General features: G+C 40.0%; 1 protein-coding gene and 2 long non-coding RNA genes across 3 annotated transcripts in view; 2 read left to right on the top strand and 1 right to left on the bottom strand.

The window, feature by feature from the left end:
- LOC133536559 (whirlin-like) overlaps positions 1 to 25,715 on the top strand; it is a 169,253-nt gene that overhangs the window by 8,425 nt on the left and 135,113 nt on the right. The window contains exon 3 of the mRNA XM_061877188.1: positions 6,181 to 6,399. Coding sequence (XP_061733172.1) covers positions 6,181 to 6,399 — 219 coding nt within the window. The remainder of the gene's footprint in view (positions 1 to 6,180; positions 6,400 to 25,715) is intronic.
- On the top strand, positions 20,489 to 21,721 carry LOC133536632 (uncharacterized). Its single transcript, XR_009802515.1, has 5 exons — positions 20,489 to 20,610; positions 20,761 to 20,832; positions 20,891 to 20,941; positions 21,020 to 21,190; positions 21,427 to 21,721. It is a non-coding gene; the product is annotated as an uncharacterized LOC133536632 (long non-coding RNA).
- LOC133536631 (uncharacterized) lies at positions 23,510 to 24,212 on the bottom strand. The gene is made up of 4 exons (XR_009802514.1): positions 24,081 to 24,212; positions 23,858 to 23,929; positions 23,749 to 23,799; positions 23,510 to 23,670 (listed from the first exon to the last, which is right to left on the bottom strand). It is a non-coding gene; the product is annotated as an uncharacterized LOC133536631 (long non-coding RNA).

Below are 25,715 nucleotides of genomic sequence, written 5' to 3'. Positions count from 1 at the left end.
TGGGACTTTTGTGTGTAGGTGTATGTTGGGGTACTTTGAGACTTTGGGACTATTTGGGATCCTCTCGCACCTTTGGGGAAGATGTCCCTTTCTGGGATATTTTGGGACTTTCAGTAAAAGCAGGTATCCCTTTTTCCCTTTTGGGACACTTCTGGTAAAAAAAAACTTGTCTTTTCCTCACTTCAAATACCTTTGATCCACAATACCTAAAATTGGCATCCTGAAACAGAGATATACAGTTATGACAAGATTGTGATGTTTCCATAGAGACCAAGCTCAAAATTCACAACAAATCTGTCATTTTGCTCCTCCTGTGTGATGCAGAACACTGAACAACGACCCTGGGAGCCAGGTTAGACCTCCTAGGAGACCTCTCAATTTGGACCACATAGAAATCGGATTAGAGTAAGGGAAAGTGTATTTTCTTCAAGACAGTGAAATGGTCACTGAATCATGTTACCAACACCGAAATCGGAGAGCGGACACAACAATTCCCCTCGACTCGCAGCAATGCGAAGAGTTCGCCGGTTTTGCAATGTCCACCACTTCCACTCAGATCATCCAAACCAAGAAGGCTGGAGATAGATGTAAGACACTGTAGATGTCTTAGAGCAGGGGTCGGGAACCTTTTTGGCTGAGAGAGCCATGAAAGACAAATATTATAAAATGTATTTCCGAGAGAGCCATATAATATTTTTTAACACTGAATACAAATAAATGTGTGCATTTTTAAGTAAGACCAACATTTCAAGAATATAATAATTATCTTCTTTTTAAAAATATTGTTATTCTGAAGCTAATAAATAAAATTGTTCTTAACATTAATGGGACTTCTTGAACAGAAACAGTAGAAAACGGATGGATGGATTGAAATGCATGAGAATGTTTTATATTTTGAACGTTATTTTTAACACTGTGATTACCAGCGGAATTATTCATTACTTATCGCTGTGTTTTTCAACCACTGTGCCGCGGCCGTGAGATACAGTCTGGTGTGTCGTGGGAGAGATTATGTAATTTCACCTAATTGGGTTGATAACATTTTTTGCAAACCTGTAACTATAATTCAAAAATGTGCTGTTATTGAGTGTCTGTGCTGTCTAGAGCCCGGCAGAGTAACCGTGTAATACTCTTCCATATCAGTAGGTGGCAGCAGGTAGCTAATTGCTTTTGTAGATTTCGGGAACATGGTATGTCGTGATCACAATATGCGGGAGGCAGCATGTAGGTAAAAAGGTACCCAACACTTAAACTAAAAATAAAGAAAAGGCGAGTGCCGCTAAGAAAAGGCATTGAAGCAAAACAAAACTAAAACTAAACTGGCTGCAAAGTAAACAAAAACAGAATGCTGGACGACAGCAAAGACTTACAGCGTGTGGAGCAGACGGCGTCCACAAAGTACATCCGTACATGGCATGACAATCAACAATGTCCACGCAAAGAAGGAGTGCGTCCGCACAACTTAAATAGTCTTGATTGTAAAAACAAAGCAGGTGCGATGAATAGCATTCAAGGAGGACATGAAACTGCTACAGGAAAATACCAACAAAAGAGGAAAAGCCACCAAAATAGGAGCGCAAGTCACACAGGAAAACACCGAAAAAACTCAAAATAAGTTACGGCTTGACAGTACACCTACATAGAGACAAGAGCCATTGCGAGAACAATTTTTTTTTTGTCAATATCGCCTACTGAGTTTAATTTTTTTATGTTTTCTGCTGGTGGTGCGCCTCAGAATTTTTTTCAATGAAAAAAAAATGTGTTTTGGCTCAAAAAAGGTTGGAAAACACTGACTTATCGTGTTAAGCAATGCCAGCTAAGATTTATCTGAGAGCCAGATGCAGTCATCAAAAGAGCCACATCTGGCTCTAGAGCCATAGGTTCCCTACCCCTGGCCTAGAGGCTTCCTTCCACACCCATTGTTCTGACATTGTAGCTCAGAATCTAAGGGATTCCGACGTGTTTCAGGAACAAACCGCACATCATGCCCAGGACAGGCCAGACTGTAGAAGACTTGTCAAAAGTGTTGGCTGTATGCACGAGGAAGGGAGCGATATCTGTAAAAACAATTTCTAGATATATTACTTACTGTAGGACACATTCATCCATCTTAAGCTGAGCCTATCACAGATGACAAGTGGGAAGAGTTCAGGGCACAACCTGGAATGGTTGCCAGCCAATTGCAGAACACTTACATAACAATTCACACTCATAGTTAACGGACAATCTATACCCGTTAACATTTACATTTTTGGAAAACACACACATAATTGGAAAAGGCTGCAACTTCCACTCAAATAAGCCCAAAAGGATTTGCACCCTTGATCTCTTTACTGTCCACCTGAAATGCTAACAACTAGGCAGCGCCCTAAGGATACACTATTAAATAGATTTTTCGAGAGAGTCCAGCCCTTACAGAGAAACATTCTGGGCCTTGGATAAATGTTTGTGATGATGGCCTCTTGTCCTACAGCATGTGCCTGTGAGTTTCTAGGCGTGATGCACTTGGATGAGTTCCATAGTCCAGCTTTGAACAATCAACTTCTGTCTGGAGAATGGATTGCCTGTGTTCTGCTGGGATTTCATTGTTTTTTCGTCCATTGCGTTTCATCCAAAAGTAGTTTGTATTCCACCAACAGCAATTTAGTGTTTTCATATTTCCTGTGTAATGATTACTTGTCGAGCCAGCAAGGGTACGTTTCAACAGCTCAGCTTTTCTTCCAGAGTTGATGCGTCAAAAGTATTGTTTGTCGTAGCTTTTGATTGATATTCAACTGTATACTCATTAGGGGTGTAACGGTAAACAAAAATTTCGGTTCGGTACGTACCTCGGTTTAGAGGTCACGGTTCGGTTCATTTTTGGTACAGTAAGAAATCAACAAAATATAAAATTTTGGGTTATTTATTTACGAAATTTGTAAACAATGGCTTTATCCTTTTAACATTGGGAACACTATAATAATTCTGCCGACGTTAATCCACATTAAACTGCCTCGAGTTGTTGCTTTGATTAATTCAAATGAAAAAAAACTTTCTTCTACATGTAAAAAGTGCAACATTTAACAGTTTCCATTGAAACTGTTTAATGTCAACTCATCATGCTTAATTTATTACAGCATTTGGGAAGCCTGTAGTTGACTTTTATTATGTAAATGTTGTATTTTTATCAACATGTGATAGCAGGGACCCTGCTATTCAAAACTAGGCTGCTACATTACTAATGATTCATCCCTAAACACAATGGAGTTCAATGAAATAACAGACGGACAGGGCTTTGCTGCCCCTAAAACACGCACATGCACGCACACACACACTCACACACACACACAGAAAAAATAGCTAACGTTACACTAAAAGCTAATTAGCCTTCATCTCAAGCCTATACTGTGAGCGAGCTGAGCTGCAGTTTAAGTTTCTAGAAGGTCAACGGGCTCATAGTAATGTTAGTAATAGTTGTGACTGGGAAGTGTTTACTATAATTTGGGTAGAGTCCGCTCCTCCCCTGCTAGACGAATATCTGCTCGACGCTAAAGCATTGACTAGATCGTTCTGAAGACTGAATACGCACTGCTGATTGGCTGTTACTTCGCTCTGAATACGCACTGCTGATTGACTTTGTATGTAACCAATCAGATGGTTGTGTGGGCGGGACAATGAGGCAGAGACAGAGGCAGAAAGCGGAGCAGCTTGTGAAGACTTCTGCTTCCGAACTTGTTCGGTACGCCCGCGTGCTGAACCGAAACCCCCGTACTGAAACGGTTCGATACAAATACACGTACCGTTACACACCTAATACTCATACACAGGAACCGTTCATGACTCCTTATTGTCAGCCTTTTTGCTTTAACTGCCAGATACTTTACATTACTCATGGCACGCAATTTTTTTAGAGATCTTTATATGGACATGTTTTGTTGCAAAAGAATCGTTAGAAATGTTGAAAACAACCAACTTATCAAGTCCTGGTCTACCATGTTTTTTCATTATTATAAAGTGAACGAATATTGGTACTGGGTATTGTCATGAGTTGGACCCAGGTGTGGTTTGTTTTCCCTTGGTGCAAATGGACTGGACCGGGCATAGCGTGAAGGTAACAACATATTTTAATCTTAACTCAAAAAAAGGAACAAACCAAAGGCGCTCACAGAGGAGGTACAAAAACTTGGCTGTGAAACAAAACTATTACTACAACATAAACTATGGACATAAAACAAAACTTGCACACTGTGGCATGAATAACAAAACTTACGGGGAACGGGAAAAGAGTATTGATCATCAGCATGCAGCAAGGGTGTGCAGAGGATGGTGACACCAGCCTGACAGCCTGGCAACTACAGGCTTAAATGGTGCTGTGGTGCTTGAAAACAGGTGCGTGAGTTCAAATGAATCAGGTGCGTGAGTCGTGAAGACAGGTGAACTGATTGGTAGGCATGGAAACAAAACAATGGAGTGAAAAAACAGGAACTAATGGAGTCTTGAAGTAATCTAACACAACTAAACAAAACATGATCACAAAGACATGACAGGTATAGGTCTCTTGCTTTGGGCTGGCATCTGAAATCGCCGTAATAAGCGCTCTGTTGCAAGTGGTACTGCAGCCTGTTTACTTGTGCAAAGCTCGACAGCCAGTTAACATCTAATTGTCCTCTAATTAGCACACAAGGTTGGTCTTTTTTTCAATTTTAGTCCAGTGCGTATCTTTAATAGGACCTGCTGTTGTACTCTGTCTCAAAGTGTTAACATGTGCTCAATGTTTCCTTGCTATTATTGCTATGTTGTCTATTACCATTGTTGGTATAGTCATTCCTCCTGCATTGTTGATACAAAGTATTGTTACACTGAAATAATTATTGTTACCTGTGGTAATGCCACTCTGATACAACATTTGTATAATCCTTAAACAAAGTAACAGTAAAACTCAATGGAATAATATTCGAATGGAGAACTGGGGGTGGGATTAAATAAATTATCTTCTTCCCACTCCCTTTCAGGCAAAACTGGACAATCATGCATTACATACTGTACATTACCTTTTACACTACAGTAATTGATATTATTATGTGTTGTCAACTTTGTACTTTTTTTATGTCATTGTCGGAAATAAATTAAATAAAAAAAAAATCACTGGCTACGTGTACATAAACAACATGTATTTAATCTGATCAGGATTCGAATTAGAATGTTATTGTGATCATGGACCCTGAAAAAAATTACGACCTGCATTGTTTCATGCAGTAAATACGTCCCTGGACACATGAGGACTTTGACTACGAATATGACCAATGTATAACTGTGACTACTTAGTATCGGATTGATACCCGAATGTGTGGTATCATCCAAAACTAATATAAAGTATTAGACAACAGAAGAATAAGTGATTATTACATTTTAACAAAAGTGTAGATAGAACATGTTGAAACATAAAATAACCAGATATTGACAGTAAATATGCAATTAATAATAATAATAATAATAATACATTTGATTGGTAAAAAGCACTTCACAACCTCAAAGTGCTACAGTGTATTAAAAAATAATAAAAGATGATAAAAATAAATGAAAACTAGAACAGTCTAATAGCTACAACTAGTATGAATATATCTTTTAAAAAAGGCTTGTTTTAAAAGAAGGGTTTTTAAGCTTTTTTAAAAAGCATCCACAGTCTGTGCTGCCCTCATGCGGTCAGGGAGAGCGTTCCACAGACTGGGAGCGGCGTCTCCCGTTGTTCTTAGCTTTGTCCTCGGAGAAGTAGATTAATATTACTTTTTTTTTACCACTTGTCCTTACTAATTTGGATAAAATAATTAGGAGCCTTTGTTTACTTACTACTAAAAGACAAGTTGTCTTGTTTTTTCACTGTTTTAAGGACAACATATCATTAAGAAACATATATTTAATGTACCGTAAGATTTTTTTGTTAATATAAAGCCGATAATGACATTTGTCGTGGTCCCATTTATTTGAAAAAGTACCTATATACTTTTGGTACCAGTACAAAAATATTGGAATGGGGACAACACTGATACACTAATGTAGACCGGTGCCTATGATTGGAACATCCTTAGTTTGCTCAAATATGCTTTTACTCTGTGAGCATGTGTTGCTCTTTGACGTCAAACCATCACACTTTTATATTCTAGGAGGTCAACGTTTATGACGTTGCCCTTTCCTTCCCCACAGGTGCTGAAGGGCAGTAAAAAGCTCTGCCTCTCTGTTCGCTCTGTGGGGCGGATTCCAGGTGGCTACGTCACCAACCACGTTTATACCTGGGTGGACCCTCTTGGCCACAGCGTGTCTCCTCCACCTGACCTAACTGAGCATCACAATGCCAGCCTCAGAAGAATGGACAGCCAGCGACGCAGCAACATGCAGCTCCTGCAGGAGGGGGACGAGAAGAAGGTAAAAGAACTAGACATTGAAATCGTATTAAAATCGCTACTTGATATTTATCATCCTGTATAAAGAGTTTATGACATCAATGAATTACTTCAGAGGTTGGCAACCCAAAATGTTTAAGGATCCATATTGGACCACAAATACAAAAATGTATATGTCTGGAGCCGCAAAAAACTAAAAGACTTGTATAAGCGTACTTGCCAACCTTGAGACCTCCGATTTCGGGAGGTGGGGGTGGAGGGGCGTGGTCGGGGTGGGGCGGAGGCGTGGTTAAGAGGGGTGGCGTATAATTCACCAACTCAAGTATTTCATATATATATATATATATATATATATATATATATATATATATATATATATACTGCATTTGTAGGAAATACTTGGCTTTCAGTGAATTCTAGCTATATATATTTATTTTATTATATATATCAGGGGTCGGGAACCTTTTTGGCTGAGAGAGCCAAGAAGCCAAATATTTTTAAATGTATTTCCCAAAGAGCCATATAATTTTTTTTTTAACACTGAACACAACTAGACACGTGCATTTTTAAGTAAGACCAACATTATAATAGGTCTCTTATTCTTTATAATAACATTGTTATTCTGAAGCTAACTGTGGAGGGGGCGTGGCCTGCGGGCCTGCAGCAAAGCAGGATGTTGCCAGGACCAGCCTCGAAATCAGCGACAGGTCCGTAGATGGCCCACCTGGGCCTTGTTATCTAATCACCTGTCGCTCTGTTATAAGCAGCAGCAAGGAGGAGAGACAGGGTTGGGGCTGGAGCCAGAGCGCGAGTGAGGACGAAAGAGAAAAAGACAATTGCTGGAAAGCACCTGAGAGAAAAATAAAATAAAACAATATTGTAACCCTAAAACAGGCTCTTGGTGGTCTGAAGAACCCCCAGGAGGGCAAACCCCACAATAACCAATAATAAATAAATTACTTCTTACCATTAATGCAACTTCTTGAACATAAAAAAGCATGAAAATGTTTTATATTTTGAACGTTATTTTTAACACTGTGATTACAAGTGGAATTATTAATCACTTATCGTGTTAAGCAATGTTAGCTCAGATTTATCCGAGAGCCAGATGCAGTCATCAAAAAAGCCACATCTGGCTCTAGAGCCATAGGTTCCCTACCCCTGATATATATAAATAAAATAAATAGTTGAATTTCCGACGGCACCTATCAAATACACAGTAAAAAAAAAACACAGTTGTTCTACTAACTGTACTGTGCTTGTTGGTTACCAAAAAAAAAAACAACAACACTTACCTTTCACTATTTGAGTAACCTTTGTTCTGCCATTTGCGTATTGGCGAGCGATCTCCGAATCCGGGAACATCCTTCACGGATTTGTTGTAGACATCCGCAAATGACAACGGGATGTTGCTTCCAGCTATCAACATAGCCATCTCTGTCTCAGCATAAGATACACTATCGGGTCTGCATTTTGCGAGGTGGGCCATAATACTGGGTTTTGAACTATGCTGCACTGACTGACCATTCATGGCTGAGTATATCCGTTCGGCCGCCGTGTTCAAGGGAGAAGTCTGTTCTACAAAATTTACAGGCAACATACCCCTTCCCCTTCGAACTCTCCTGGATAAACTTAAATTCTTGTTTCCAATCGTTCTGGAACTTGCAAGCGTATTCCTTCATTTTACTCGTCGACGGTGTAATATATTGGGTTAGAGTCAATAAACAGGCGACATGATTAAGTTACGTCTCTTTACTGTGGGCTTCAGAACAGACTCCCTAATGCATGTTCCTTGACTGCACTTAAATGTAGAATATATTTACATTATTTTCTATGTACAGTAGATGGCAGTATTGTCCTGTTTAAGAGGGTCACAACATTGAGTCGGTCTGCATTGAGCTGGAGGGGGCGTGGCCTCCAGCTCCGCCTGAATTTCGGGAAAAAATTTGTCCCGGGAGGTTTTCGGGAGAGGCGCTAAATATCGGGAGTCTCCCGGAAAAGGACATTAACACATCCGACACGTACGTAGGATTAACCGAAGGAGCGTTTAAAACCAGATGGAATAATCACAAGGCCTCCTTCAGAAACCAGACTTTGCGGAATTCTATAGAACTCAGCAAGCACATTTGGAACCTCAAAGACAATAATGTTGAATATTCAATAACATGGCAAATTTTTGCATCCAGCACACCTTACAACAGTGGTAATAAAAGATGCAACCTATGCTTAAAAGAGAAACTGTTTATTATATATCATCCAGATCTGTCATCCCTCAACAAGCGCAGTGAAATCATTTCAACATGCCGCCACAGACTGAAACCCCTCCTAGGTAACACATGAGCCAGTCACCACACCCTACGCCTGCCTGTACCCACCCACTCTGTGCTCTATATAAACCATTGTATGTGAATGCTTCCATTAAAATCTCCTGATGATTGAGGGAACCCCTCATGAAACAGTTCTGTATGTATATATATATATATATATACAGTATATATATATATATATATATATATATATATATATATATATATATTATATATATTATATATAAATATATAATATACACGTGCAGTTATATATATATATGTATATTATATATAAATATATAATATACACGTGCAGTTACATTATTATATCAACTATCAGAGACAGCTTCAGGAAACTCTTCTTTAACATAATGTTGTGTTTTGCTGATCACATTTCTTCACCCCAATGCGGCCCCCGAGTCAAAAAGTTTGGAGACCCCTGTTGTAAAGCATAACAATTGGCCAAACGACTGTACGACTGTATATTCAACTAAAGTTGAATAAAACTACTCAACGTTTCATCACACCAGAACTTCACAAACCAGAAGACTATAATATTAATGCATGCAAAAAGGCAAAAGGCAAGTCCTTTAGTCTAAAGTACCTCATTTATCCAGCTACAATAGTCTGTCATTCCCTTAAAGGGAACAAGGACACAAGTAATGTAATGGGCATTAATCTTTAAATGATCCTTAGGACTGCACCAAGTAACGGACTATTTCCTTCCGTTGAAATTATTACTGGACAGTTTTTCACTCGGACACTTAAAGCCTTGTGACTTATTTCCCCACTACATTTTTCTAACCCTACGCAGTCAGATCTTTCAATGTAAAGAATAACATATTTGATTTCATTGTTGTAGAATGTATTGCTTTTTTTTTTTTTTTTTACTGTCACCACACTTTGTGCCACTGTAATTATGTTTTATTCATTCACAATTGTAATTGTTTAAGAATTACAGTTGTCATTAAACACATTTTTAAAGTTGTTTTCAAAAAAACTAAGCCGTTTTTTAAATTTTTTATTCATATTTTGCTCTCTTACCGTACCAAAAATGAACCAAAACCTACTATAATAGGTGTGTGTATATGTATGTAATAGAGATGCGCGGATAGGCAATCATATCATCCGCAACCGCATCACCAAAGAAGTCATCCACCCGCCGTCCACCCGAACTAACATTTTATCAGGACCGTACCCGCCCGCCCGCCACCCGCCCGTTGAAATACATCAGAGGTCGGCCGCCTTTACCACTTACAGAGCTATTTAAACCTGTTTCACAGAGTAATGAAGACAATTGGCGCCGCTAACGTTCTCGCGACTATCCAATAGCGTGCATCCTGATGACAAGAATATGGCGTGCTGTGAAGCCATTGCCTTAGACACCTTCAACAACATGTACGAACCGATTGTTGGTCCGGCAACATGTTGTGTGCAGCTTCCGTAATCACACGTACAAGATTGAAAGGCATACTGGGTGACACAGAGTACACTGATGGTTGTGATATAAACAACGTTAACACTTACTACTATGCGCCACGCTGTGAAGCCACACAATACAAGATTGACAAACACATTTCGGGAGAACATCCTCACAGTAACACAACATAAACGCAACACAACAAATACCCATAATCTTTTGTATCCGTGACAAATCCTGAATATATTTTACACCCCCGCGACCCCAACCCCGCCCACCTTACCGACCCACGGGGGGGTGTAAAATATATTCAGGAATTGTCACGGATACAAAGGATTCTGGGTATTAGTTGTGTTGCGTTTATGTTGTGTTACTGTGAGGATGTTCTCCCGAAATGTGTTTGTCGTTCTTAACTGGTGTGGCTTCACAGCGTGGCGCATATTACTTACAGAGTGTTAAAATTGTTTTTATCACAACCATTAGTGTACTCTGTGTCACCCAATATGCCTTGCAGTCGTGTGCGTGTTGCCGCGGAAGCCACACACAACATGATGCTGGACTGACAAGCAGATCGTACATGCTGTAGAAGGCGACAAAACCAATGGCTTCATAGCACGCCCTAATACTTATTATCTGGGTGACTGCCGGCAGTCATTCAAGAGAATAATAGCGTCTCCTATTGTCTTCTTCGCTTTGTGACACGGGTCTTAAATGGCTCTTTGAATGACAAAGGATACCTATCCCATAACCATGTATATCAAATATTTTCGGATGGTTCAACCGCCACCCACCCGAATCTAATTAAAATCGATTTTCTCGTCATGTCAACCGCCCGACCCGCGGTTTTTCGGCGGACTCCGCGGATGAGACCGCAAACCGCGCATCTCTAGTATGTACATATATATATATATATATATATATATATATATATATATATATATATATATATATATATATATATATATATATATATATATATTATACATCAAAGTTTATTTATATAGCCCTAAATCAAGAGTGTCTCAAAGGGCTGTACAAGCCACGACGACATCCTTGGCTCAGATCCCACATCATAAATATGCACTATATTTCCAAAAGTAGTTGGCCTCCTGCTTTGACTCACATATGAATTTGGGTTAAATATGATGTCGGTCCACCTTTTGCAGCTATTACAGCTTCAACTCTTCTGGGAAGGCTGTCCACAAGGTTGCGGAGTGTGTTTATGGGAATTTTCGACCATTCTTCCAAAAGCTCATTGGTGAATTGATTAACGTGGACCCCGACTTAAACAAGTTGAAAAATGTATTTGGGTGTTACCATTTAGTGGTCAATTGTACGGAATATGTACTGAACTGTGCAATCTACTAATAAAAGTATCAATCAAATGAAGTAACACACTGATGTTGATTGAGAAGTCCTGGCTCTCAGTCTCTGTTCTAATTTATCGTAAAGGTGCTCTGTCCGGTTCAAGTCAGGACTCTGTGCAGGCCAGTCAAGTTCATCCACACCAGACTCTATCATCCATGTTTTTATGGACCTTGTTTTGTGCACTAGTGCACAATCATGTTGGAAGAGGAAGGGGCCCGCTACAAGGTTGGGAGCATGGAATTATCCAAAATGGTTTGGTATACTGGAGCATTCAAAATTCCTTTCATTGGAACTAACGGGAAGAGCCAAACTCCTAATTCCTCCTCCACCAAATTTCCCAATGCAGTCCGAAATGTACCGTTGTCCTGGCAACCTCCAAACTCAGACTCGTCCGTTAAGTTGCCAGATGGAAAAGCGTGATTCATCATTCCAGAGAAGGCGTCTCCACTGCTCTAGAGTCCAGTGGCGACGTGCTTTACACCACTTTATCTGACGCTTTGCATTGGACTTGGTGATGTATGCCTTAGATGCAGCTGCTCGGCCATGGAAACCCATTCCATGAAGCTCTCTGGGTACTGTATGTGGGCTAATTGGAAGGTCACATGAAGTTTGGAGCTCTGTAGCAACTGACTGTGCAGAAAGTCGGCGATCTCTTTGCACTATGCGCTTCAGCATCCGCTGACCCCTCTCTGTCATTTTACGTGGCCTACCACTTTGTGGCTGAGTTGCTGTTGTTCCCAAACTCTTCCATTCTCTTATAATAAAGCCGACATTTGACTTTTACGTGGCCTACCACTTTGTGGCTGAGTTGCTGTTGTTCCCAAACTCTTCCATTTTCTTATAATAAAGCCTACAGTTGACTTTGGAATATTTCGGAGCAATAAAGTGTGCCTTTTTCTGTTGTCTATATATCTGCGAAAACTCAGTATTGTCTAGTTTGTCCAATTAACAAGAATGTGTTTTTTCACAAATGCTTCATGATTAGATCCTAGATTAAGATGCTTTCCTTTGTTTTTGTAGAATGAGACCTGAGCTTGAGGACTCTTAAGAGTGTTGGAGCATATTGCAGTAAATTCTGATGCCAAGGATTAAGTAAGAGCTGCTGTTTGTTGGCAAAGAGGAGGATGACTTTAAAATCTAAGCCATTTTCTATGCCCTGGATGAATGTGACAAAGAACATAATTTCCTCAGTTCTCTAACTTGGCAAATGTTGTTGGTGTTTTGCCAATAAAATAGTAAATACAGTACTACAGAACAGATTTCTATGTCATGAAAATATATTTACATCAGTATTGTGCAAACCTTGTTTCCATATGAGTTGGGAAATTGTGTTAGATGTAAATATAAACACAATACAATGATTCGCAAATCATTTTCAACCCATATTCAGTTGAATATGCTACAAAGACAACATATTTAAAGTTCAAACTGATAAACCCTTTTTTCTTTTTTAAATAATCATTAACTTTAAAATTTGATGCCAGCAACACGTGACAAAGATAATGGCAAAAGTGGCCATAAATACTGATAAAGTTGAGGAATTCTCATCAAACACTTATTTGGAACATCCCACAGGTGTGCAGGCTAATTGGGAACAGGTGGGTGCCATGATTGGGTATAAAAGCAGCTTCCGTGAAATGCTAAGTCATTCACAAACAAGGATTGGGAAACGGTCACCACTTTGTGAACAAATGCGTGAACAAATCATCAAACAGTTTAAGACCAACATTTCTCAACGGGCTATTGCAAGAAATTTAGGAATTACGGTCCGTAATACCATCACAAGGTTCAAAGAATCTGGAGAAATCACTGCACATAAGCGATGATATAACGGACCTTCGTTCCCTCAGGCGATACTGCATCAAAAGCGACGTCAGTGTGTAAAGGATATCACCACATGGGCTCAGGAACACTTCGGAAAACCACTGACAGTAACTACAGTTTGTCGCTACATCTGTAAGTGCAAGTAAAGCTCTACTATGCAAAGCCAAAGCCATTTTTTTGACGACACCCAGAAACGCCGCCGGCTTCGCTGGGCCAGAGCTCATCTAAGATGAACTGATGCGAAGTGGAAAAGTGTTCTGTGGTCTGACGAGTCCACATTTCAAATTGTTTTTTGGAAACGGTGAACGTCGTGTCCTCCGGAAAGGAAAAGAACCATCAGGACTGTTCTAGGTGCAAAGTTGAAAAGCCAGCATCTGTGATGGTATGGGGGTGCATTAGTGGCCAAGGCATGGGTAACTTACACATCTGTGAAGGCACTATTAATGCTGAATGGTACATACAGGCTTTGGAGCAACATATGTTGCCATCCAAGCAACGTTATCATGGACGCTCCTGCTTATTTCAGCAAGACAATGCCAAGTCAGTTGTTACAACAGCATGGCTTCATAGTAAAAGAGTGCGGGTACTAGGCTAACTTGCCTGTAGACCAGACCTGTCTCCCATTGAAAATGTGTGGCGCATTATGAAGCCTAAAATACCACAACGGAGACCCCGGACTGTTGAACAACTTAAGCTGTACATAAAACAAGAATTGAAAATAATTCCACCTAAAAATCTTCAAAAATGTCTCTCATCAGTTCCCAAACGTTTATTGAGTGTTGTTAAAAGAAAAGGCGATGTAACACAGTGGTGAACATGCCCTTTCCCAACTACTTTGGCACGTGTTGCAGCCATGAAATCCTAAGTTAATGATTATCAAGTTTATGAGTTTGAACATCAAATATCTTGTCTTTGTAGTGCATTCAATTGAATATGGGTTGAAAAGGATTTGCAAATCATTGTATTCCGTTTATATTTACATCCAACACAATTTCCCAACTCATGTGGAAACGGGGTTTGTAAATCATTTTGACAAGCAATAACGTGACAAAAGTTGTAATGGTTAAAGTTTTTATTTTTTTTTCCAAAACTTTAATATCAACTTCTAATTTTATGAAGGTGGTATCATTGTTTTAAGTGTTTCTTGAACTTAAAAAGCAAAGGATTTCAACAAAAAATGTTAAACAAATGCTATATTGCTATTTTACTCGTTTTAAAAATAGACACAAGATTGCAGTAAAAGTACATACCGTATTTTTTCGGATTATAAATCGCTCCAGAGTATACCTCGCACCGGCCAAAAATGCATAATAAAGAAGGAAAAAAAACATATGTATGTCGCACTGGAGTATAAGTCGCATTTTTGTGGGACATGTATTTGATAAAATCCAACACCAAGAATAAACATTTGAAAGGCAATTTAAAATAAATAAAGAATAGTGAACAACATGTCACCACTACCTGTCTTGTCGCTTGTAGCTTTGTCTACTTCGTTTCAGTCTGCTCATGCCATAGTTCCGTCGTATCACAGTAAGTGTTTTTGTTCTTAGACAAGTTTTTTATCCGCCTCGTGCGCGCCTTTTGTTGGTACTCTTTTGGTTTGTTCTTGTTTTAGTGTTTAATTAAATCATGTTTTCTTACACAAGGCCTGCCTCCTTCTCTGCATCTTGGGGTTCGTCACCAACAAACTGACAGAATAACCCAGCCTCTGACTGGAGGACAAAACAGGTTCAAATAGTGCCTGGCTGATTGACACCAGGTGTGGCCAGGTGCCAATCAGCCACAGCTGAGGGGACACAGCACTCAGGGAGACAAACGGGAAACAGAACCAAAATAAGAGTGCTGACAGGAACTAAAGACAGGAAACAAAGACAAATGCAGAGGAAAAACTAAGACATAGACCAAACTGTCAGGGACAAGCCTGACACAACAGGCTGAATAAGTGTACGTTATATGACGCATAAATAACCAACTGAGAAGGTGCCTGGTATGTTAACGTAACATATTATGGTAAGAGTCATTCAAATAACTATAACATATAGAACATGTTATACGTTTACCAAACAATTTGTCACTCCTAATCGATAAATCCCATGAAATCTTCTTTCTCGATGTCACTTCTAAACAACTCCGCCAACTCCAAAGGTATGCGCCGCTTCCTCTTGTCGTTTTCTGCTGCATATTTCACTACGTCCAGCATGTAATCTGTAGTACATGATTTCCTTTTCGGTGCCATTTTAGTTGTGAAGGGAATTATATTTATATAGCGCTTTTTCTGTAGTGACTCAAAGCGCTTTACATGGTGACACCCAATAGCTAAGTTACATTCAAACCAGTGTGGGTGGCACTGGAAGCAGGTGGGTAAAGTGTCTTGCCCAAGGACACAACGGCAGTGACTAGGATGGCGGAAGCGGGAATCGAACCTGCAACCCTCAAGTTGCTGGCACGGCCACTCTACCAACCGAGCTAAACTGCCCTTCTCAGTTTTTATAAGTTACCGCCAACGTTGAAATGATCCATTTTAATAGCTACGGCAGTAGCATATAGCAGTTAGCATCCCATGACCCACAATGCACTTCTGCCATGACCCTCCCCCGCCGAATTCTTATTGGTTGACGTATGTGTGACGATTGCTGACATTTTCTTCGTCTCTTCCGCGAATTAGATAAATAATATTATTTAATATTTTACGGTAATGTGTTAATAATTTCACACATAAGTCGCTCCGGAGTATATGTTGCAAACTATGAAAAAAAACTGCGATTTATAATCTGAAAAATACGGTACTTGGAGCTAATTGCCAAATTTACTGTATTACGTTATATTTGATAGTAGTCTAATATAGCTAATATAGACACTTAAATAATAAGTTGCCTTCATTATAACACTTAATTTTTTGCAGCTCCAAACAGGTTTTTATTTTTGTTTTCGGTCTCTTTCAACATTGTGGGTTGCCGACCCCTGGATTAGACAGTTGACATGCTCGTTTTAGCGCTGCTCAGACACTAAGTCATTTGGCAAAAGAAGACACCAATTGGCCGAAAAGTACGGAACATTTGAGGCAAAGTTGCGAGGCTGCACATAATTCACCAGGGATTGGTTGAATTCGTATGAATCGCTTAAAATCCTTGACCGAAAACCACAACATCACCATCACTGTTTAGTTCTCCAAAAATATAGATTGTTAAATTTAGCTAACATTCAAAGATTAGCATCAATATGAGTGGCCCATCAAATCCTAAATAACACTGCACCAGCGCCACTTAAGCACTTTGTCCAGTTTACTTCTGCCTTGTGACAACTAGAAACACACGAGCCTCCACCAGGGGGCAGTGTAGCGTACCAAGGTGTAAAACATCTTTTGCAAAATCAGCCTTTTCATACATAAAGGAATGGAACGACCTCACCACAAACTTGTAAAGGCTAACAGATCACTCTTCATTCACAATTGAAGTTAAAAAGTGGCTTTGGAGCAATCAAAGGTGCTCACACGGTCACTAAGGTGGCCACTATGTTTGACAAATCAACTTAATGTGTATTATATTTATCCATGACAGCATTTATGTTGGAAATTGTGAGGTTTGTCTGTTAAAATCATGGTTGTTTTTACAAATGATGACAGATGTGAACAAGAGCATGTATTGTCTTTGTGTGATGTTGTAAATGAGGTGTGGTTTTATATTAAAGGCGAACATTATCACCAGACCTAAGTAAGCATCAATATATACCTTGATGTTGCAGAAAAAAGACCATATAATTTTTTAACCGATTTCCAAACTCTAAATGGGTGAATTTTGGCAAATTAAACACCTTTCTGTTTATCGCTCTCTCAACGACGACGTCAGAACGTGACGTCACATCGGTCCTCAACGCCATGTTTCCCTACCACATCGAGTCAAATCAGCTCTGTTATTTTCCGTTTTTACGACTGTTTGCCGGTACCTTGGAGTCATCATGCCTCGTTGGTGTGTTGTCGGAGGGTGTAACAACATGATCATGGACGGATTCAAGTTGATTTACGTAGAATGTGCATTGATTAGGACAGCATGCTAATCAATGCTAACATGCTATTTAGGCTAGCTGTGTGCATTATGCCTCATTTGTAGCTATATTTACATCCAGCCTTTCCCTCCATCCACATTTAATGCCAAACAAACACTTACCAATCGACGGATTTAAGTTGCTCCAGTTTCAAGAGATGCGAAAGTCCCTCGTTTGGTTTTTACCGGCGATGCTACGACATTGATGGCAAGAATGCCTGGATATCCTGCGACACTTAAAGCAGATACATTCCCAACGATAAAGTCAACGAAATCACAAAGGTGAGTGTTGTTGTTATTGACTTATTGATCCAGTGTCAATGCGAAAGTCCTGATCAGTTGGTCTGCACATTTTACCTGCGATGCTAACGCAGAATAGCGTTAGCATGGCCGAATAGCGTCAATAGCTATTCGCTCAATAGCTTCAGTTTGTTCTTCAATTTCGGTTTTGCTATCTGCCTCCATACTCCAACCCTCTATTTCAATACATGTTTAATCTGTTGAATCGCTTAAGCCGCTGAAATCCGAGTCTGAATCCGAGCTAATGTCGCTATATCTTGCTGTGCTATTCGCCATTGTTTGTATCTGAATCGCTATGTGACGTCACAGGAAAATGGACAGTGACATCGCAAATAGCAAAAATCAAGCACTTTAAAGCTTTTTTTAGGGATATTCCGGGAGATGTAAAATTTAGAAAAAAACTTTGAAAAATAAAATAAGCCACTGGGAACTGATTTTTATTGGTTTTAACCCTTCTGAAATTGTGATAATGTTCCCCTTTAAATATGTGTCCATGAAAGGGCATTTTATGACTTTTATTAATTTGTTTACTTGCTATGGTATGATTTTATTGTCATAATTTTATTGCATTATTTTTGTATCCTTTTATTTTAGGTAGCCAGGGACTGCAGATGGAAATGAGCTATTTAGCTATAATCTGGTACAGAACATATCTGTCTTTGATCTTAATGTTTCTGTGCATGGTCCATTCATATAAAGACTAAACTGAATTGGCGCGATAGCAACAAAGTAATTTTCTGGAGAGACTGATCAGGCTGAAATGAGCAATACTGACTCGTGAGAAATAAGTATCCGAATATTCCATTCTAGAGAGAAGTTAAGTCCCTACCTTTAGTCAAAAGTGATTTATGACCCCTCATAAATCAATGATTTATGACCCCTCAAGGTCAAAGGTCAATGATTTATGAGGGGTCAAGTTCAAAGGTTAATGATGTATGAGGGGTCAAGGTTAAAGGTCAAAGTCAAAGGTCAAAGTCAAAGGTCAGGTTCAAATGTCAAGGTCAAGTGGGTGTGGCTTACCCGGAAGAGGGTGGAGTTAAGACCTGCGGTGGGAGTGGTTAAACCAGGAAGAGGGTGGAGTTTTAAACAGAAAGAGGGCAGAGTTAAGACCTGCGGTGGGAGTGGTTAAACCAGGAAGAGGGTGGAGTTAAGACCTGACAGGGAACAAAGGAGGGTTCAGTTTTTTTAAGAAAGCAATGTCATCTGAGCAGCATGTGACCATATATTTGATAGTTTAAATGTTTACGATCGTTTGAAACAACTTCCAGATTTCGATGTATAGATGGCTGGGAATGTTACGTGTGGAGATGTGGACACGCACGCACTTCACACACACACACACACACACACACACACACACACACACACACACACACGCAGAGGAGGGGTACAAAAGGGCGGTGTAAGGCTTAGTCATTATTTGGAGCTTTATACGTTAGCGTAAAGACTTTGTTCGATTCGGTCATGATTAGTGAAACGCCTGTGTCGATTTATAAAAATAATAAAACTTACATTGACGCTCCGCAAAAAAGTCGAGTGTTTCTAAATCGTATTCAGATGCCGCCGACCGAGTCTTTGCGTGAGAAATGGGACTTGGAAGCGTACGGGATGGAGGGATCTTTTGGATTTGTATTCAGATACGAAATGGGTGATATCTGCTTATTTCAGCTAAAAGAAAGAAGAGACGGAAGCCCTTTCTCGATATTTTCATCGTTATCTACCGTGGATTGGGAAGTTTTTGGTGGACACGCACACACACGCACACACACACACACACACACACACACACACACGCACACACTTCACACGCACACACACACACACACACACACACACACACGCAGAGGAGGGGTACAAAAGGGCGGTGTAAGGCTTAGTCATTATTTGGAGCTTTATACGTTAGCGTAAAGACTTTGTTCGATTCGGTCATGATTAGTGAAACGCCTGTGTCGATTTATAAAAATAATAAAACTTACATTGACGCTCCGCAAAAAAGTCGAGTGTTTCTAAATCGTATTCAGATGCCGCCGACCGAGTCTTTGCGTGAGAAATGGGACTTGGAAGCGTACGGGATGGAGGGATCTTTTGGATTTGTATTCAGATACGAAATGGGGGATATCTGCTTATTTCAGCTAAAAGAAAGAAGAGACGGAAGCCCTTTCTCGATATTTTCATCGTTATCTACCGTGGATTGGGAAGTTATTGGTGGACACGCACACACACACACACACACGCACACACACGCACACACACACACACGCACACACACACACACACACACACACACACACACACACACACACACACATTCGTACGCACACATCGTTAAGACCTGACAGGGAACAAAGCAGGGTTCAGTTTTTTAAGAAAGCAATGTCATCTGAGCAGCATGTGACCACCCATCTGACAGTTTAAATGTTTACGATCGTCTGAAACAACTTCCATACCTCACGAAAACATATTTAAACAGATGGAAAAAACTATCGCAGAACACAGTGTCACGTAGCAACTGGTCTTTACGGTCGTTTGAATCAACAGGTCAGTTTGGGGGACAAAGCAGGGTTCAGTTTTTACTGACTTCCCATCTGACAGTTTAAATGTTTATGATCGTCTGAAACAACAGGTCAGTTTGGGGTACAAAGGAGGGTTCAGTTTTTATGGAAGCTTGAGATTGTCGTATGAATAGCAACTGGCCACCCATTTGACAGTTTAAATGTTTACGATCGTCTGAAACAACTTCCATACCTCACGAAAACATATTTAAACAGACGGAGAAACTAGAGCAGAACACAGTGTAACCGCGATTTGCAAAATGAAAGGTAATTTCTTTTTTTTTTTTTTTTTCATTCCTTGTAACACGTCTGTTTAATGTTACTATAATAAGTATTTATTCGAACTAAAAACAGTCGAACATCGAGTTGAAATTCACCCACCACCAAGGGATCTCCTAACAGAGTCTCCAATCCTTTTGTGTAAGTACCGATTTTTTTTTTTTTACTGTATTCATTTCATTACCTCCGTTTTTACCACATTATTAGACAATGGTTTAACTCCGTTTAAGCATTTAAACGTTAAAAGCATTGCACGTGTACGACGATGTAATACCTTTTTTTTTTTAACAGCCGATGACGACGAAGTGAAAGACGAAGAACTTTGTTTGATCGATCTTACAAAGTTGGAAGATGATTATCGAGGTGTGTTTAAACCTTCGAATTATTTAATATTGTGTGTATTCATTATTTTGTTTTATAGAGGATTCGCCGGAAGAGACCAACGCGATCCCTTTAACCCAATCGCAGTCTGGTGAGTCAAATAATTCTCATTTTTACAAGAAAAAAAACATGCGGTATACGATACATATATACATATATTTACTTACAGATTTTCCGTTTACATCTCTTGCTCACTGGTCTCCCTTAACGCTGGAGGGTCCGTCAACGGCCATTCCAGGCAGAGGAGAAGGCTTGATTGCGCCAAAGACTCCAGACATCGAATCCTTGCTCCGTGGGGAAATCATCGAAAACGACGGTGAATGTCCAACAGGCACCCGCTGTAAGTTTTTCTCGTTTTCTGTAAGCTTTTTAAGATTCTCAGGAGCTTTAAAGAGCTCCTCTCATTCCAATGTCTTTCGCTCAAATGAATTTCGCGCCTAAGGGGAATGGGCGGGGACTGATTCCGGAGGTGGGCGGTTGTTTCCGGCTATGCTTGCATGAGTGGAGATGACAGCGCCACATGTGGTTAAAGCCGGTATATATTAATTTTTTTTTTTTTTTTTTTTTTTTCCACAGGCAACAAACGCAGGAGGAAGCGTAGATGCGCCCGCCAGCTCGACAAACATGATAGAAACAGAAGAAGGCTGAAACAGTACTATCGTATACTGGCTCGCACTCTCATGAAGATGGCAGACATGATTTGATACATACTGGTTTGTTATATCTGTTCCATTCGAATTATTTTTTCTTTTTTTTCTTTAGAGAAATATAATGGGTGTAGTTCCATCTGAATTAGATGTAGTTATTGTAGAAGATGAAGACGTTTGTAATCATCATTTAGATCCAAACAACCAGATAGAATGGGAACCAAACGATGATCGGTCTTTGCAAGATGATATTAATGTGTTAAATTCAAACACAAACACATGGCATAGCGCTAAGCGGCATGGTAAGGAAGGAAAGCGAGTCAATGTATTTTTGCAAAAAATCAGGGTCTTTAAAACAGAGAACTTTACTCCCCTGCATGATAATTAAGGGTGCTATACCCAGCCGTACCATGCCTCTCAGAATCAAGTAACCGTCAAATCCTCTCGAATTGTGGGCTATAAATGTAGATTTAAGATAACGAGGTTTCCTGAAATGATTGAGGAAAACTGTAACACAATCCAGTCCAAAAGCACACCACTCTTCTCCTTGCAGCGTCTTGGTACAGACTAGAAAGGGAATGTGTTATTCGAGTTTAATGGATTGTAAAGATAACGAGCTTTTTTTCTGCGGATTTCATGTTCCAAAAGGGTTTCGATTTTTCTTCTTACACCACCTCGAGGGTTATGTATCACCTGGACCATCACCTGTATTTCTTCATCGTTCAATATTTCAACGTTTGATTGTACCAACAGATCTAACACATCTTGAAAAGCATTCATCACAGCCCCGGCATCGTTTCGAAATGTAAATGAAGTGTGTTGATTTGCACTTTCACCGGATAACTCCAATTGAATGATATCGTCGGGTCTAGCTTCCTTAGTTACCATCTGTGTCAGCTTTTTAAGGCTCCCCAAGACTCCGCGGTAAAATGTGGCGTAATCTGTTACATCGTTGTTTTGAGGAAAAGTTAAAACGCTGGATAGTTGTATATTGTTGAATGTTTCCCTCCTCAAGACATTTACCCCATCACCCCTCTGGGTCTCATTTGAAATTGATTGGTCAGCCGTTGACGGTTGGTTCTGCATGACCCCCACCACCTCCGAAAAATCCAAACATTCCCCCGAGGGTGTCGCCCCTCCCAACACCCTCGGTGTTGGGAGGGTTTTGGACTGGATTGTGTTACAGTTTTCCTCAATCATTTCAGGAAACCTCGTTATCTTAAATCTACATTTATAGCCCACAATTCGAGAGGATTTGACGGTTACTTGATTCTGAGAGGCATGGTACGGCTGGGTATAGCACCCTTAATTATCATGCAGGGGAGTAAAGTTCTCTGTTTTAAAGACCCTGATTTTTTGCAAAAATACATTGACTCGCTTTCCTTCCTTACCATGCCGCTTAGCGCTATGCCATGTGTTTGTGTTAGAATTTAACACATTAATATCATCTTGCAAAGACCGATCATCGTTTGGTTCCCATTCTATCTGGTTGTTTGGATCTAAATGATGATTACAAACGTCTTCATCTTCTACAATAACTACATCTAATTCAGATGGAACTACACCCATTATATTTCTCTAAAGAAAAAAAAGAAAAAATAATTCGAATGGAACAGATATAACAAACCAGTATGTATCAAATCATGTCTGCCATCTTCATGAGAGTGCGAGCCAGTATACGATAGTACTGTTTCAGCCTTCTTCTGTTTCTATCATGTTTGTCGAGCTGGCGGGCGCATCTACGCTTCCTCCTGCGTTTGTTGCCTGTGGAAAAAAAAAAAAAAAAAAAAAAAAAATTAATATATACCGGCTTTAACCACATGTGGCGCTGTCATCTCCACTCATGCAAGCATAGCCGGAAACAACCGCCCACCTCCGGAATCAGTCCCCGCCCATTCCCCTTAGGCGCGAAATTCATTTGAGCGAAAGACATTGGAATGAGAGGAGCTCTTTAAAGCTCCTGAGAATCTTAAAAAGCTTACAGAAAACGAGAAAAACTTACAGCAGGTGCCTGTTGGACATTCACCGTCGTTTTCGATGATTTCCCCACGGAGCAAGGATTCGATGTCTGGAGTCTTTGGCGCAATCAAGCCTTCTCCTCTGCCTGGAATGGCCGTTGACGGACCCTCCAGCGTTAAGGGAGACCAGTGAGCAAGAGATGTAAACGGAAAATCTGTAAGTAAATATATGTATATATGTATCGTATACCGCATGTTTTTTTTCTTGTAAAAATGAGAATTATTTGACTCACCAGACTGCGATTGGGTTAAAGGGATCGCGTTGGTCTCTTCCGGCGAATCCTCTATAAAACAAAATAATGAATACACACAATATTAAATAATTCGAAGGTTTAAACACACCTCGATAATCATCTTCCAACTTTGTAAGATCGATCAAACAAAGTTCTTCGTCTTTCACTTCGTCGTCATCGGCTGTTAAAAAAAAAAAGGTATTACATCGTCGTACACGTGCAATGCTTTTAACGTTTAAATGCTTAAACGGAGTTAAACCATTGTCTAATAATGTGGTAAAAACGGAGGTAATGAAATGAATACAGTAAAAAAAAAAAAAATCGGTACTTACACAAAAGGATTGGAGACTCTGTTAGGAGATCCCTTGGTGGTGGGTGAATTTCAACTCGATGTTCGACTGTTTTTAGTTCGAATAAATACTTATTATAGTAACATTAAACAGACGTGTTACAAGGAATGAAAAAAAAAAAAAAAAAGAAATTACCTTTCATTTTGCAAATCGCGGTTACACTGTGTTCTGCTCTAGTTTCTCCGTCTGTTTAAATATGTTTTCGTGAGGTATGGAAGTTGTTTCAGACGATCGTAAACATTTAAACTGTCAAATGGGTGGCCAGTTGCTATTCATACGACAATCTCAAGCTTCCATAAAAACTGAACCCTCCTTTGTACCCCAAACTGACCTGTTGTTTCAGACGATCATAAACATTTAAACTGTCAGATGGGAAGTCAGTAAAAACTGAACCCTGCTTTGTCCCCCAAACTGACCTGTTGATTCAAACGACCGTAAAGACCAGTTGCTACGTGACACTGTGTTCTGCGATAGTTTTTTCCATCTGTTTAAATATGTTTTCGTGAGGTATGGAAGTTGTTTCAGACGATCGTAAACATTTAAACTGTCAGATGGGTGGTCACATGCTGCTCAGATGACATTGCTTTCTTAAAAAACTGAACCCTGCTTTGTTCCCTGTCAGGTCTTAACGATGTGTGCGTACGAATGTGTGTGTGTGTGTGTGTGTGTGTGTGTGTGTGTGTGTGTGTGTGTGTGTGTGTGTGTGTGTGTGTGTGTGTGTGTGGTGTGTGGTGTGTGTGTGTGTGTGTGTGTGTGTGTGTGTGTGCGTGTGTGCGTGTGTGTGCGTGTGTGTGTGTGTGTGTGCGTGTCCACCAATAACTTCCCAATCCACGGTAGATAACGATGAAAATATCGAGAAAGGGCTTCCGTCTCTTCTTTCTTTTAGCTGAAATAAGCAGATATCCCCCATTTCGTATCTGAATACAAATCCAAAAGATCCCTCCATCCCGTACGCTTCCAAGTCCCATTTCTCACGCAAAGACTCGGTCGGCGGCATCTGAATACGATTTAGAAACACTCGACTTTTTTGCGGAGCGTCAATGTAAGTTTTATTATTTTTATAAATCGACACAGGCGTTTCACTAATCATGACCGAATCGAACAAAGTCTTTACGCTAACGTATAAAGCTCCAAATAATGACTAAGCCTTACACCGCCCTTTTGTACCCCCTCCTCTGCGTGTGTGTGTGTGTGCGTGTGTGTGTGTGTGTGTGCGTGTGTGCGTGTGTGTGCGTGTGTGTGTGTGTGTGTGCGTGTCCACCAATAACTTCCCAATCCACGGTAGATAACGATGAAAATATCGAGAAAGGGCTTCCGTCTCTTCTTTCTTTTAGCTGAAATAAGCAGATATCCCCCATTTCGTATCTGAATACAAATCCAAAAGATCCCTCCATCCCGTACGCTTCCAAGTCCCATTTCTCACGCAAAGACTCGGTCGGCGGCATCTGAATACGATTTAGAAACACTCGACTTTTTTGCGGAGCGTCAATGTAAGTTTTATTATTTTTATAAATCGACACAGGCGTTTCACTAATCATGACCGAATCGAACAAAGTCTTTACGCTAACGTATAAAGCTCCAAATAATGACTAAGCCTTACACCGCCCTTTTGTACCC

The sequence above is a fragment of the Nerophis ophidion genome, linkage group LG17, assembly GCF_033978795.1.
Source record: "Nerophis ophidion isolate RoL-2023_Sa linkage group LG17, RoL_Noph_v1.0, whole genome shotgun sequence".
Lineage (NCBI taxonomy): Eukaryota > Metazoa > Chordata > Actinopteri > Syngnathiformes > Syngnathidae > Nerophis > Nerophis ophidion.
This window is presented reverse-complemented; position numbering and strand designations above follow the sequence as displayed.